Consider the following 15,743-nt stretch of genomic DNA (forward strand, 5'->3'; position numbering starts at 1 on the left):
CTGGTGCCACCCCTTCCCCAAATTAGCCTCTCTTTTTCTATGAGAAAAATCCTCTCTCATTAGACGGTAAGCCCATTCAGGGCTTGGCTCAGTATCTTCCAATAGGATTTTTAATAAATGTCTAAGAGAGCATATCTAATATAGAGGACTCCAAGGTTTTAAAAATGCTTTGCAATTATTACCTCATTTTGATTCTCACAATCACCCTGGGAAATAGAGGCTACTATTATACCTGTTTTACAGATGACGAAACTGAGGCAGATAAGGATTAGGAGACTTGCCCAAAGGTCATAAAACTAGTAAGTATCAGAGACTACATCTGAACTCAGGTCTTCCTGTCTCTAGGTCTATTGCTTTATCCATGGAACCATATATCTGCCTCTGATATAATTTAGATCATATAGTTATACTATAAAATTGGCTTTTCTGATTTGAGTAAATAAATCCGCTTAAAATGAAGATAGCCTGGGGTTGCCAATAGGGAGGAAAACAAAAGCCGGTGACAGGGGCAGTTGTTGTGAAAAGAATGCTAAACTTGGATCTGGGTTTGAATCCTAGCCACTTATTAGCTGTGTGACCTTGGGCAAGTCACTTCCTCTAAATAAGCCTTAGTTTCTACACTTGTGGAATGATGGGGTTGGGATCTGGTCTCCGAGGTTCCTTCTGTCTCTAGAACCAGAGGGAAGGGCTTGGGGACAGAAGCTGTTTGTGAACGTTGGGGGAAATTCCCACCTTACTTCCATTCTCCAGTTCTTGGGATGACTCTGAGTCCTTAGCCTTTCCTTCACAGTAATTCCTTTTAATCATTCAAGCGGCTATCTGTGTCTTCTCCAGGAGGTCTGTCTCTCTTTTACCACCCCCCCAAGGGGAAAGGCCAAACAGCAAACATGGGGTCCCAAGGGTGGCACCCCCTGCAGGCCCTCTGACCTTTCTCCGCTCCAGTTTCAGCTGCTGATGTAGCTCACTTCTGTTCTGACTTCTTGCTGCAAAGCTCCTGCCAGTGCCCTGCTCCATCCAAGGACCTTGGTGTTGAGTGGCCCTAAGGGACACTTCCAACTGTTGCTGGGATGGGCAATACACCCCAAGAGAAGAGGAGGCTGAAAAACTGGTTCTTGAGTCCAGTCTTTGTTCCTGTCCTGAAAGGTGGGGCTCTGGGGGGGCATTCTTCAGGAAGCTCTGCCTGGCGCCACCCTCAGATTCTGACAAGGTCAGAAGGGTACCTTTCTTAGGGCCTGGCCGGGGGGTTTCTGTCCCCTGGGGAACCAGGGATAAGAAGATCTCCCAGATTCGCTTCAAATGTCCCTCCAGCTGGGTCTCCATCAAGCCCTGTCCCTGACCCTGTGACATGAGCAGGGAGGACGTCTCAGGGGAGACTGGCATTGCTTGCTGGGGGTCGCCCAGGGCTGCACCCCTCCCTGATGGTAGGGATAGCTTATCACAGGTTGCTTGGGGGAATGCTGAGGGGAGAGCCCCTCCAGAGTAGGCAGTCATGGCAGGGTGAGGGAAGGAGGATGGCTTGGGAGCCCTGAAGACATTCTTCCCACTGGTCCCAGGGGGAGAGCTAGGAGTGGTCTTGCTGTGCCCATCACCAGAAGAAGGGAGACTGGCATCAGCCCTCTTTTTGATGTCAGGGTCCTGGCTCCAATCCTGTGTCTTGGAAATGTCAAAGGCCCCAAGGAACTTCTGCATCCCCTGAGGGCACCCCAGGGTGAGACTAGGAGAGGCTTCTGGGGTCACATCCCTATGGGAGAGGGGAAGGGGGCTAGGATACCCCTGGGTCAGACTGGTGGAAGCCTCAGGAACATTAGTCTTGTTGGAGTGAGGATGGAGACTAGAGGACCCTGGTATTAGTTTGGGGGAGGCTTCTGGAGTTGTCATCTTGCAAGAAAGAGTATGAGGGCTGGGGTACCCCAGTGTCTGATCTGGGGAAATCCCTGGACTCATGGTGTTATGAGAGACAGTAGAGGTGCCGGGTGGCAGATCTGGGGAAATCGGTGGACTCAAAGTGCCATGGGAAAGAGGGGGGGTGCTGGGGGGTCCTGATATCAGATCTGAGGAAATCAGTGGACTCAAGGTGCTATGGGAGAGAGTAGGGGGGCTGGAGTGTTCTGATGTCAGGTCTGAGAAAATCACTGACTTCATGGTGCTATGGGAGGAGGTGGGGGTGCTGGGTCGTTCTGGTGGCAGATCTGGGGAAATAACTGGACTCAGGGTGCTATGGGAGGAAGTAGAGGGATTGGGATGTCCTAGTATTAGCTTGTGGGAGGCCTCTGGACTCCTGGAACTGATAGAACATGAATGGGGACAGTGTTTCATGGTCAGATTTGAGGGGACCTCTGCACCCCCAGCTCTGGATTGTGGAAGGTTGCTGAGGTTTCCTGTTATGAGGATTGGTGGGACCTCTAAACTCTCAATTCTGTTAGAACCTAGTTGAGGGCTAGGGGACTCTGGTGTCAAATTTGGGGGAGTCTCTGGACTCCCAGCTTTGTTGTAGGGTGGATGGAGACTTGTGTATCCTGGTGTGAGGTTTGAGTGGTCCTCTGTGCTCAAAGTCTTAGGAAACAAAGAAAGGGTCTTGGGGTGCCTTGGTGAAAGTTTTGGGGAGGTCTCTGAACTCATAGTCCGATGGGAAAGAGTGAAGAGACTGTGATATCTCAGTGGCCCAGAGCTGCTGGGGAAAGTATGATGACTGGGGTTTCCTGGCATCAGATTTGGGGGGGTTTCTGGAGGCACAACCTTGTAGGGGTGAGTAAGGGAGCTGGGATGTCCTGATATCAGATTTGGGGGAACCTCTGAAGGCACAGCCCTGCAGGGGTGGATAAGGGGATTGGGGTGCCCTGGTGTCAAATGTGGTGAGGTCTCTTGGGGTACAGCCTTGTAGAGATGGGTAAGGGAACTAGAGTGACCTGGTGTCTGATTTGCAGAGGCCTCTGGAGGCACAGCCCTACAGGAGTGGGTAAAGGGGTGGTGCCCTGATGTCAGACTCGGGGAGGCCTCTGGAGGCACAACCTTATAGGGATAGGTAAGGGGATTTGGGTGCCCTGATGTCAGATTTTGGGGAACATCTAAAGGTACAGTCCTGTAGAGGTGGGTAAAGGCACTGGGATGCCCTGGTGTCAAATTTGGGGAGGCCTCTGGAGGTACAGCTTGGTAGAGGTGGCTATGAGAGCTGGAGTGCCTTGGTGTAAGATTTGGAGAGGTCTCTTGAGGCGGAGCCCTGCAGGGATAGATAAGGGGGTTAGGGATCCCTGATGCCAAATTTGGGGAGGCTTCTGGGGGCACAGCCCTATAGGAGTGAGTAAGGGAGTTGGGATGCCCTGGGGTCAGATTTGGAGAGTCCTCTAGAGGAACAGCCTTATAGAGGTGGGAAAGGGATCTGGGATGTGCTGGTATCAGATTTCGGGAGGCTTCTAGAGGTACAGCTTTGTAGAAATGGGAAAGGGATCTGGGATGACCTGGTATCTGATTTGGGGGAGCTTCTTGAGGCACAGCCCTGCAGGGGTGGGTAAGGGGATTAGGGTATCCTGCTTTCAGATTTGGGGAGGCCTCTAGAGGCACAAGATTGCAGGGGTGGGTAAGGGGGTTGTGGTGCCCTGGTGTCAGATTTGGGGAGGCCTCTGGAGGCATAGTTCTGCAGGAGTAGTTAAGGGGGCTGGAGTAACCTGGTGTTATATTTGAGGGGGCCTCTGGAGGTACAGTCCTCTCAAGGTGGGTAAGGGGACTGGGGTGCTCCTGTGAAGGTCTGAGTAGGGGGAGCTCCATTGGCCATTTGGAGCGTTTCCTAGATAAAAGCAGGCGGGCTGACTCTAGGGAAAGCTCAGCTCTGGGCCCCAAAACAAGGGAGTGAGCTGACCGCTGGCGCTGGTTTGAAGGGGCCAGGTCATCCAAGGTGAGGGGCCTGGGGCTTGGGGCCCAGCACCCTAAAGTACTCCGTGGTCTTGGGCAGGGTTGGACAGGACAATTCTTAGGTCCAGATCGAGAGGGAGGTCTCATTTCAGATCCTCGAGCTTTTGTGGCTTTTGGTGAGGCCTGTACAGTGTTCCCAAGTCCAGAGAAGGAAGATGACGGTCGGTCCCTCAAAAACGGGTGCCCATGGTTCTGGTTGTCTGACCTGGAAGGCCAGGGAACACTTCTGGATCGTTGGGGCCACAAGAGCTCCTGTGAGCAATGTTCCAGGTTCCAGTCTGGCTCCTCCAGGCTCTGGGGGCTCCTGTTCCCCAATCTCCTCTTTGGGTCTTCTCTTCTCAGCTTCATGTTGCTTTGCTGGAAAGGAAACCCTCTCCACTTCCCAGATGCCCTTGGCCTCCCAGGCTGGGGTTGTAGATTGTTCTGCTGCTGAAAGCAAGAATTACTCACCAAGCTCGTGGCATCTTGCAGGGGCTGGCCAGGAGGAGCCGTGTTGTTCTGAACCAGGGTGGAGGGCTGCCTGCTGCCATAGCTGTTGACTACAGGCCTCCCCAGCCCTGGTAAAATGGCAGGGGTGCTTCTTTTTCCTGTGGCCCAGCAAGACACCATCTTGATATCGTGTCCATTGCCCGCAGAGGCACTAATATTTACATTCTTCTGAACCAGTCGTGGACCTATAGGAAAAATCACAAAGACCAGGAAAAAGGCATCAATCAATCAATCCATCAATAAATGGGTCTTGAGGATTCAAAGAAGGATAAAAGACAGAACTGGCTGTCAAGGTTCATACTTCCTTAACATGTCTGAGCAAGCCTAAACATGGCTCCATGACTAGTGGACCAGCCTTGGAATCGGGAGGACCTGGGTTTAAATGTTGGTACCATGGAAAGACCCAGATCTGACTCTTGTTCCCTGTGTGAGTACGGACAAATCAATGAACTTTTCTATCCTGAATGTCCTCAGCTGTAAAATAAGGTGGTTGAACAAAATCACCTCTGAGATCCCTTTAGGAACAAGGTAGACCAGTGACTGGTCTTGGAGTCAGTGAGACCTGAGTTCAAATCTTCTCTTACTAACTGTATGACTCAATGATAATCGCTTAGCCTCCCATGCTTGAGTTTCCTTATTTCTCAAGTAAGATTTTGCTGTGTACAAGTCTTTGTGATTCCATTTAGGAGTTTTCATGGCAGAGATAATGAAGTAGTTTGCCATTTCCTTTTCCAGTTCATTCTACAGATAAGGAAACTGAAGCAAGCAAAATGAAGTGACTTACCTAAGGTCACACAGCTAGTAAATGTCTTAGGCTAGATTTGGACTCAGGTCTTTCTGATTCCAGGCCAATGTACTATGGTACCAGCTAACTAAGGGTTTTAATGACTTCAAAGTCCCTCTAAATCTATGGAATTTGGTGCAATGAGAATAATAAAGGCTGGAGTCAGGTCTGGGGCTCCATCCCATCTATGCCATGAATTTAGACAGACCTTGGGCAACCTCAATAGGCCTCAGGGTCTATAGAGACCTTAAATTAGGGGCTCCCTCAAATTAGAGAATTGGACAAGACGACCTCTAGGGCTCCTTCCAGCTCTAACTTATCATCCTGTGAATGCTGATACAACCTATGTCAGATCAAATCATTTAACTTCTCATTGTCCTCAGACTACTCTAGCCCAGCTGCCAAACAGCAACCTGGGAGGGACTTTCTAGACTCTAAGTTCCTAATGTAGAAACTCTACCATTACTGAAACAGATGTAAGTCAATGGACCCATGCCTCTTCTTATCAACCTAATGACTACTTCTCCCAACCAATGGCTCTAGACCTGATTCAAATCCAGTCTCAGATACAGAACCCTGGGCAAGTCTTGTTTGCTTCAGCTTCCCTCATCTATAAAATGAATTGGCGAAGGAAATAGCAAACCATTCCATATCTGCCAAGAAAACCCCAAATGGGGTAAGAAAAAGTTGGACATGACTGAACCACTGACTGAACAATAAAAACAATGACATGTCATCATCACTCTCTTATAGATGTATCAGTCCTTCCTATTAAAATATTCCTTCCCAGAGGGCTGGAACAAGTTTTCTTTTGGATCTGTACCCATAGGGCTCAGCATGTAGGACCTGTCACATAGGAAATCCTCAATAAGACTGAGAATGGTAGGGGAGAATGGAAAGGTCCTGGAATCAGGAAGTTGTGCTTTGAAAGAAGTCAGAGGTGCTTCTAGACAGGGATAATAAGGAAGACATCCATTCCACACAAGAAAGACCATTTTGGGGGTAAGTGGGGAGAGAAGGCACAGAGAGGCCTTTTTAAATTATATCGATTGGACAGCTAGGTGGCACAGTGGATAGAGCATCAGCCTTGGAGTCAGGAGGGCCTGAGTTTAAATCTAGCCTCAGATACTTACTAATTACCTAGCTTTGTGACCTTAGGAAAGTCACTTAACCCCATTGCCTTATAAAAACACAAAAAAGCAAAAAAAATATATTGATATCTTTTGTTTATAGAAAACAAGTGTTTTGTATGAGTGATAGAATGTTGCATGAAGGAAACACCTTGGAGGCTTGCAGGAATACCATTGAACCACTAAAATATGATGAAAAAATGTGGGAAGAACATAAAAAGTGATGTAGAATTCCACTTAAAGTAATTTTAGACAACACATAATATTTGGGAATCTACCTGCCAAAGTAGACTCAAAACTATACGAAAACAAAAAAAAGTTTACCCAAATAAAATCATATCTAAATAGCTGGACAAATGTCAATTGCTCATGGCTAGACTGAGCTAATTAATAAAAACGATAATTCTACATAAATTAAATTTACTTATTTTATGCCATACCAATTAAACTTTCAAAAAATAAGTTATTAAGCCAGAAAAAAATTCATGTGGAAGAACCAAAGCTCAGGAATATCAAGGGAGTTAATGAAAAAAATGCAAAGGAAGGTGACCCAGCTGCACCAGATCTAAAATTATATTATAAAGTATCCGTCATCAAAACTATTTGATCCTAGCTAAGAAATAGAATAATCAGTGCAATAGATTAAGGTGCAAAAGAAAGAGTAATAAATGACTACAGAAATCTACTATTTGCTAAATCCAAATATTTCAGCTCTTTGATAAAAACTGCAGAGAAAAATGGAAGATAGTAATCCAGAAACTAGGACTAGATAACATCTCACACACCTATACCAAAATAAGGTTGTAATGGCTACAGGATTTAGATCTAAAAGGTGATAAGTCAGTTAGGAGAAGAAGGAATAGTATATCTGTCAGATCTATGGAAAGGGAAGCAGTTAATGACCAAAGAAGCGAAAGAGAACATCATAAAATGCAAAGTGAATAATTTTGATTACATTAAATTGAAAAGTTTTTGCACAAAACCAATACAAGCAAGATTAAAAGAAAGGCAATAAGTTGGGAAACAATTTTTACAACTAGTGTTTCTGACAAAGGACTATTTCTAAACTATAAAGAGAACAGAGACTACAAGTCATTCTCCAACTGATAAATAGTCAAAGGATATGAAAAGGCAGTCCTCAGATGAAGAAATTAAAGCTATCTATAGTCATATGAGAAAATGCTCTAAATCATTATTAATTAGAGAAAAGCAAATTGAAACTATTCTGAGGTATCACCTCACACCTCTCAGATTGGCCAATATGACCAAAAAGGAAAATGATCAATGTCGGAGGGGATGTGGGAAAACTGGAACACTAATACATTTTTGGTCAAGTTGTGAACTGATCCAACTGTTCCAGAGAGCAATTTGGAATTACACCAGAGATTATGAAAAAGGGTTAAAAAAACTCACATGTTCAATAATATTTACAGCAGTTCTTTCATAGCAGCAAAGAATTGGAAATTAAGGGGATGCCCATCAAATGGAGAATGACTGAACAAATTATGGTATATGAATGTGAGATATATATGAATGGCATTATTCTATTTGAACTCATGAGAGAAGAGACTTCTGAAAAGCCTGGAAAATCTTACATGAACTGTGCTGAATGAAGTGGGCAGAATCAGAACATTGTGGACACTAACAACAACATTGGGTGATGATCAGCTATGGTAGTCTTGATTTCAGCAGTATAATAATCAAAGACAATTCTAAAAGATTTGTGATAGAAAATACCCTCCATATCCAGAGAAGGAATCATGATCAAAGCTTACCTTCTTCAATTTTTAAAAGTTGTCTTATGTATTATGTCTTTTTTCCTCTCTAATATTTTTCCCTCATTTGGATTTGATTTTTCTTTTACAACATGAACATGATTAATATGGATCTATGTTTAACATAGTTACACATGTAGAGCCTATATTGGATAGCTTTCTGTCAGGGGGAGGAGGGAGGGAAGGGAGGGAAGGGAGAGAGGGAGGAAAATGTAAAACTCAAAAATTATAACTTTATTTCGATATAATTGGTTTCCTTGGTAACACTCTATATTTTATGTTATAATTTTAAAATATTATTTTGAGAAGTAATCCATTAAGCTTCACCAGCCTGTAAGATGAGTCCATGGTATATATATATATATATATATATATATATATATAAATTAAGAACCAATATTCTTTGTGATATGGAATGGTTCTCTGGAAGGAGATAAAAGAGGAAATTTAGATGAAGAATTCACAAAAAATATTTATAACTTTTTTAAAGGTTAGGAATCCATGACCTAGGTAGTGTCTAACTCAGGGGAAGCCCTGGACCCCTGTGACACTACAGAAAGTGGAGAAAGATATGGGGCAGAGTCAAACACAGGGAACAATCTGGAACTCTCTTTAAAGAAAATGGAAGAGAAAGGCCTTTGGCATGGTCCAGTATGGGAGTGCTACTTATAGTAGCAAGCAGAAAAATGTGGGTCTAAAGCTGATCACAGCAGAAAAACAGCCCCTAAGTAATCCTGACCCAACTCAACATTCCAGCAGCCTGGGTCTGAATCACAGCAGGAGAGAAAGCCAAATAATTCTTTTTTCCCTCCCTCCCTTCCCTTCTGCCTCCCCTTAGCAAGTATACTTCCATATTAGTTATGTTATGAAAGAAGAATCAAAACAAAAAGGGGGGACCATGAGAGAGGAACAAAACATAAAACACAAAAATTTAAAAAACTGGAATTATGTTTTGGTCTACATTTAGACTTCAAAGTTCTTTCTCTGGATGTGGATTATAGTTTCCATCACAAGTCTTTTAGAATTCTCTTTGAACTACTTGAGAACACTGAAGTGCTGAAAGGGGTTAAGTCCATTATATTTGATTATCAAACAATACGACTATTAATGTGTACAATGTTCTGGCTCTGGTCATTTTACTTAGCATCGAATCATGTAAGTCCAGGCTTTTCTGAAGTCCACTCATTTGTGATTTCTTACTCCATCACTTTTATATACTACAATTTGTTCAGTCATTCCTCAATTGCTGGATATTCCTCCAATTTCTAATTCTTTGCCAATACAAAAAGAGTTGCTATAAATATTTTTGTACATATGGATCTTTTTTTGTGATCTCTTTGGGATATAGACTTAGGTGGTATTGCTGGATATGGTATGCATAGTTTGATTGTACTTTGGGCATGGTTACAAATGGTTCTCCAGAATGGTTGGTTTAGTTCACAACTTCACCAATGGTGCATCAGTGTTCCAGTCTTCCCACATCCCTTCCCACATTAATCATTTTCCTTTTTTTTGTCATATTGAAGATCAAACAATTCTTGTAGAAGGTGGGGGGGGGGGGGCCTCATTTAAGCCATCAAGCTCAGACTCAAATAAAACCCGTCCATACTACAAATTAGAGTTCAATTCATGTAGAGCTCCCCAACCCCATTCCCCCACTCCATACTCTGGGGCTGCTGAAATGAACAAACCCAACAAAATGCCAAATACTATGATAAAATGGACAGAAAGGTCTCCCAAAGAAAAGAGTAACTTTCTAACATGTCCAAGGAAAGTTTCAGAGAAAAAAATAGCCAAAAACAGATGACAAGAATACTTGGAAGGAATCTAACAAGAGATATAAAAAGAATTAGGGAGGGAAGCATAGCAAGTAAAATTGAAACATTAGAAATCAAAAGTGGCAACCTCTTTCAAGAACTGAATGTCCTGAAAATGAGACAAAATGAAGAAAACAACTCAGTAAGGTAACAAGAAATCCAAACACAAAATCAAGAGATTGGAAAAAACCCTTACAGAAAAATATAAGGAATATAATATTCTAAAAAATTGACCTAAACACAAGGAAAGATAAGGTAAGAATGATCAGACTAACTGAAAATTGTAATCAAGAAAAATTTTAGATCCTATATTTCAAGAAATAGATAACAACTGTCCAAAGCTCTTAGATTCAGATGGAAAAGTGAAAATAAAAAAGGATCTATCACTGACATCCAGAAAGAAATCCCAAAATAAAAAAACTCCCAGCAACACTGTTGCCAAAATCCTTATCTTCCAAACCAAAGAAAAAATGCAAGTAGTACCTAGTTCAAGTTCTAAGAAGTCATAGTTAAAATTACATAAGGCTTTGCAGTTTTTGCCTAAAAAAAAAGGAGAGCTTAAAATAAAATATTCCCAAAAGCAAACTATGAAGGATTTTAACCTATAATAACCTATATGGAATAATCTGTACAGAAAAACTAGCATCATCCTATAAGAGAAAAAAATGAGCCTTTCAAGAAACTGAGAATTTCAAGCAATCTGGATAAAAAAGGTTAGAACATTTTGAAATGAAACACAATAATTAACAGAATGATGCACACAAATTATACATATTTGTTCAACTGAAGTCTATATAAGGATAAACTGTTGACATGCTAATAGGAAGATAAAAAACATATGCTTTCTCAGAACTCTAATATTTTCAAGGATCATAGAAAAAGGTAAATATGACAGACAGAAGGCCTGGGTGTGGTTTTGTTCTTTTTTGATGGTTTCAGAAGTCAGAAATGAAAGAAAAGGAAGTAAATTTGGAAAGAAAGAAAGTGAAAGGGTAATGAAATCATTATGATTCAATACCAGAAACCCAACATGACTTTATTAGTGGAAATAAAATTAAAGAAGCATTAATTCTGCTTTGCTGCTTCACCCTAATGACCATAGGAAGTTTCCATCTGACTTGCAACCGAAATCTTCCAAACTAGTATTTCTGACAAAGGACTCATTTCTAAAATATCAAGAGAACTGAGTCAAATTTGTAAGAATACAAGTCGTTCTCCAACTAATAAATGGTCAAAGGATATGAAAAGGCAGTCAGATGAAGAAATTAAAGCTTTCGATAGTCATATAATAAAATGCTCTAAATCATTATTGATTAGAGAAAAGCAAACTAAAACAATTCTGATGTATCACCTCACATCCCTCAGACTGACCAACATAACTAAAAAGGAAAATGATCAATGTCAGGGGGGGGAAACTGGATCACTAATGCATTTTTGATTTCTTTGGGATACAGACCTGGTAGTGGTATTGCTGGATCAAAGGGTATGTACAATTTTATAGACCTTTGGGCAGAGTTCCAAATTGCTCTCCAGAATTTTTACTACTGCCAACAGTGTATTAGTGTTCCAGTATTCGCACAGCCTCTCTAAAATTTATTTCCTTTTTTGTCATATTAGCCAGTCAGATAGGTGTGAGATGGTGCCTCAGAGATGTTTTAATTTGCATTTCTTTAGTTAAAGAATGATTTAGACCATTATATATGACTGTAGATAGCTTTGACTTCATCTGAAAGTTTCCTGCTTATAATCTTTGACCATTTATCAATTGGTAATAACAGCCTTTATCAGAGAAACTTGCTATAAATTTTTTCTTCCATTTTTTCCATTTTCTTTTAATTTTGACTGCATTGATCTTGTTTATGCAACAACTTTTAAATTTAATATAATGAAAATTATACATTTTTATATCATAATGTTCTCTATCTTGTGTTTGATTTGGTCATAAATTCTTCTTTTCTCCATACATCTCACAGGTAAACTATGCCATGATTTCCTATAATTTGTTTATGCTATCACCTTTTTTGTCAATTTAAAGTATTCATTTTGATGAGTGAATACTTTTGGGGGAAAAAAGGCAGATTAACAAAGAAATAGATTATTTGAGTCATCTAATATCAGAAAAAAATTGAACAAGTCATAAATAAATGAACTCCCTAAGAAAACATCCCAGACACTAAAAAATCTAGTCCAACCATTCTAAAGAAAAATTTAAAAACCATACCTAAAAGAGCTATAAAACTATATATACCTTTTAATCTAGCAATACTACTTTGAAACCTATATCCCAAAGAGAACAGAGAGAAAAAAGAAAAAAAAACATATATGTGCAAAAATATTTATAGAAACTCTTTTTGTTACATTAAAGTTAAAAACTGAGAGTATGCCCATCAATTGAGGAAGGGTTGAACAAATTGCATATTGACTGCGGTGGAATATCGTTGTCCTATAAGAAATGACAAGGGAGATAATTTTAGAAAAACTTGATGAATTGATGCAAAGTGAAATGATCAGACCCAGGAGATCACCGTACACAAAACAATAGTATAATGATGATCAATGGAAAGACTTAGCTACTTTGATAAATACAATGATTCAAAACAATTCTGAAAGATCATGATAAAAAAAAGTGCTATCTATTATAAAGAGATAGAACTCATGAAGTCTGTGGTGCAGACAGGAACACAATTTTTCCATTTGCTTTTTTCTTGCTTTTTTTTACCACATCTAATATGGAAATATATTTTACATGATTTCACATGTTTAATTGATATATTCCTTGCCTTCTGAATTGGTGGTGAAGAATATGGAGGAAGAGAGAGAGAGAGAAGTTGGAATTAAAAATTTAATAAAAAGTTTAAAATAATTTAAAAAATTTTTGAAGAAAATATTCCAAATAGATTTATAAATAAATTCTATCAAACACTCCAAGAATAATTGATTTTAATCTTATATGAGCCATTTGCAAAAAAGGGCAGAAAAGATATAACCCTTCTAATCTTCTATCATAGGAAAATGATTTTTTTTTTGCAAGGCAATGGGGTGAAGTGACTTGCCCAAGATCACAGAACTAGATTATTATTAATGTCTGAGACCAAATTTGAGCTCAGGTTCTCCTGAGTCTAGGGCCAGTGCTCTATCCACTAGCTGCCCCGGAATGTGATCTTAATATGTAAACCAAGGAGAGACAAAACAGAAATAAGCTATAGAATGATATCCCCAATGCACATCTATCTTTTTTTTAAAAAAAAAGGTTTTTAAGGCAATGGGGCTAAGTGACTTGACCAAGGTCACACAGCTAGGCAACTATTAAGTGTCTGAGGTCACATTTGAACTTAGGTCCTCCTGACTCTAGGGCTGGTGCTCTATACACTGCGCCACCTAGCTGCCCCTCCAATGAACATCAATGCAAAAAATGTAAATGTTAGAAAATAGGCCACAAAACACTATATTAGAAAGATTCCACACCATGACTAAGTAAGATTTATGTCAGGAATGTAAAACTGAACCAATAAAAGGTGCACTATAAACAAAATCAACTATGTTAGTAATAAAAATAATCAAATTGCATGCTTATGTCAGTAGATATTGAAAAGGCTTTTCACAAAATCCAATACCTGTTTCTATTAAAAAACACTAGAAAGCAAGGAATAAATGAATTTTTTAACATAAAAAATCATAATTCTCTCAAATCAAGAACAAACATTATTTGTACTGGAAAAAGTTGGAGGTTTTTCTATTATGATCACAAATAAAGCAAAGATGACCATTTATCATCACTAATATCTTACAAAGAACTAGAAATGTTAACTATAACAATAAAACAATCAAGAGAAATCAAGAGAATACACAGACAAAGAAGAAACAAAATTAGTACTTTTTACAGATGATTTGACAATTGATTTAGAAAACCCTAAAGAGTTGACTAAAATTAATTGAAATAATAAATTGAGCAAAGATGAAAGATATAAAAGAAATCCACCTAAATCACCATCAGTACAAGAAAAGATGGGAAGACAAATTCCATTGAAAATAATTAATGCATAATATATTTGGATAACTACTTATTTAGATACGCCCATGAACTCAACTACTAAAGATTCTTTGTAGTAATAATTATAATAATAAAACAAGTAATTAGAGAAATATTGATTTCTTATATGTAGATCAAGTCAATAACATAAGAATGAATACTAACTAAATTCATTTAATCATTTATACACTACCAATCAAACTACCTCAAGATTATTTTAGCCATAGGAAAAAAAAATAAAATTCTTATGGAAGAAAAAAAAGGTTAAGGGAAGCAATGGAAAAATAATGAGAATGAGAATGGTCTAGCAGTACTAGATTTCAAACTATTACAAAGTAGAAATCACCAAAATGATTTTCTGTATTTAAAAAAAAATAGATCAATTAGAGGAATGTACATATAGAAGCTAATGAATGAAGTAGACTGATATTTGATCAGACCCAAAGATGTCAGATACTGGGATATGGGTTCTTTCTTTGACAGGAAAATTGAAATTAATATGGAAGAAGGTATAGACCAACATCTCACAACATATACCAAGATAAACTTCGAATGGCCATTGAGGACATAAAGATAACAAGGAAGAAATTACCTTTCTGATCTATGGATAGGGAGAAGATTCATGAGCATATAAAGAACAAAGGATCATAAAAGATAAAAATGAATGCAGTTAAAATTAGAAGAGAAACAAGTAGCTAAGGATAAATCTCTGCAGTAAATCCTTCTGTTAAAGGTCTTATTATAATAAGACATACAGTCTTTCCTTTAATAGCTTAAAACTATACTAAGATTTTTGGAACACATATAATTCGGTCTGTAAATAAACATTTATTTAGTGCCTACTAAGCTAGGTACATCTAGGCACTGTGTTATGGATTTAGGGTTCAGAGAACAGCAAAAAGCAGTCCCTAATCTCAGGTCAAAAGGGAGAAGCAACATGTAAACAACTATGTACAAACAAGCTAAAGACAGGATAATGAAGGAAATTTCAAAAGGAAAGCATTAAAGGGGATGAGAGAAGGCTTCTTGGAGAAGTTGGGAATTTAATTGGCATTTGAAGGAAGTCAAGGAGCTGGTGGTACTAAGGAGTGAGAGAATTCCAAACATGAGGGAGAGCCAGAGAAAAGGGAGTTGGGAGGTGAGGTTAGCAATGAAGCCACTGTTAACTGGACTGCAGAGTACATGGTGGGAATAAGATGTAAGAAACCTAGAAAGGAGATGGGGAACAAGCCTAGATTATATAAATGCCAAATAATTTTTATATTTGATCTTGTGAGTGACTTTATAAGACTAAGAGCAGTTCCCCATAAGGCAAATGGTCAAAGGATTACAAACAGGGAGTTTTCATAGGAAGAAATACAAACAATCAACAGTCATATTTTTAGAAATATGTTTTGCCTAACTTTAAATGTATATCATATAGCTTGCCTTTTCATTGGATAGAAGGATTGAAGGAGGAGCATTTGAAGCACAATTTTTTAAAAAAATCATTATTTTAAAAATTAAATTAAGTTAAATTGCTATATGAAAAAGTGCTCCAAATCACTAAAAATTAGTGAAATGAAAATGAAGTCAACTCAAGAGAATCCACTTTATACATATTAGACTGGCAAAGGTAACAAAGGAGAAAAATTTCAAATGTGGGCAGTGCTGTGGATTGATCTAGATATTTTGGAAAGCAATTTTGAATTATACCCAAAAAGTCTCTAGACTATCATATACTTTGTGGTGATATATCTAGGGATGCTAGATTTATCCTTCCAAAGACATCAAATAAAGATGAAATATACTCATGGGATTGTGATGGTGGTT

General features: G+C 39.3%; 1 protein-coding gene across 7 annotated transcripts in view; it reads right to left on the reverse strand.

Annotated features, from left to right (window-relative positions):
* C1H1orf167 (chromosome 1 C1orf167 homolog) overlaps positions 1 to 15,743 on the reverse strand; it is a 55,936-nt gene that overhangs the window by 32,038 nt on the left and 8,155 nt on the right. For 5 of the 7 annotated variants that reach the window (XM_074218426.1, XM_074218427.1, XM_074218428.1 and 2 more), the window contains exon 3: positions 928 to 4,580. In XM_074218426.1, coding sequence (XP_074074527.1) covers positions 928 to 4,580 — 3,653 coding nt within the window. The remainder of the gene's footprint in view (positions 1 to 927; positions 4,581 to 15,743) is intronic. The other 2 variants (XM_074218430.1, XM_074218432.1) reach the window with 2 other exon arrangements.

The sequence above is a fragment of the Macrotis lagotis genome, chromosome 1 (assembly GCF_037893015.1).
Source record: "Macrotis lagotis isolate mMagLag1 chromosome 1, bilby.v1.9.chrom.fasta, whole genome shotgun sequence".
NCBI classification, from domain to species: Eukaryota; Metazoa; Chordata; class Mammalia; order Peramelemorphia; family Peramelidae; genus Macrotis; species Macrotis lagotis.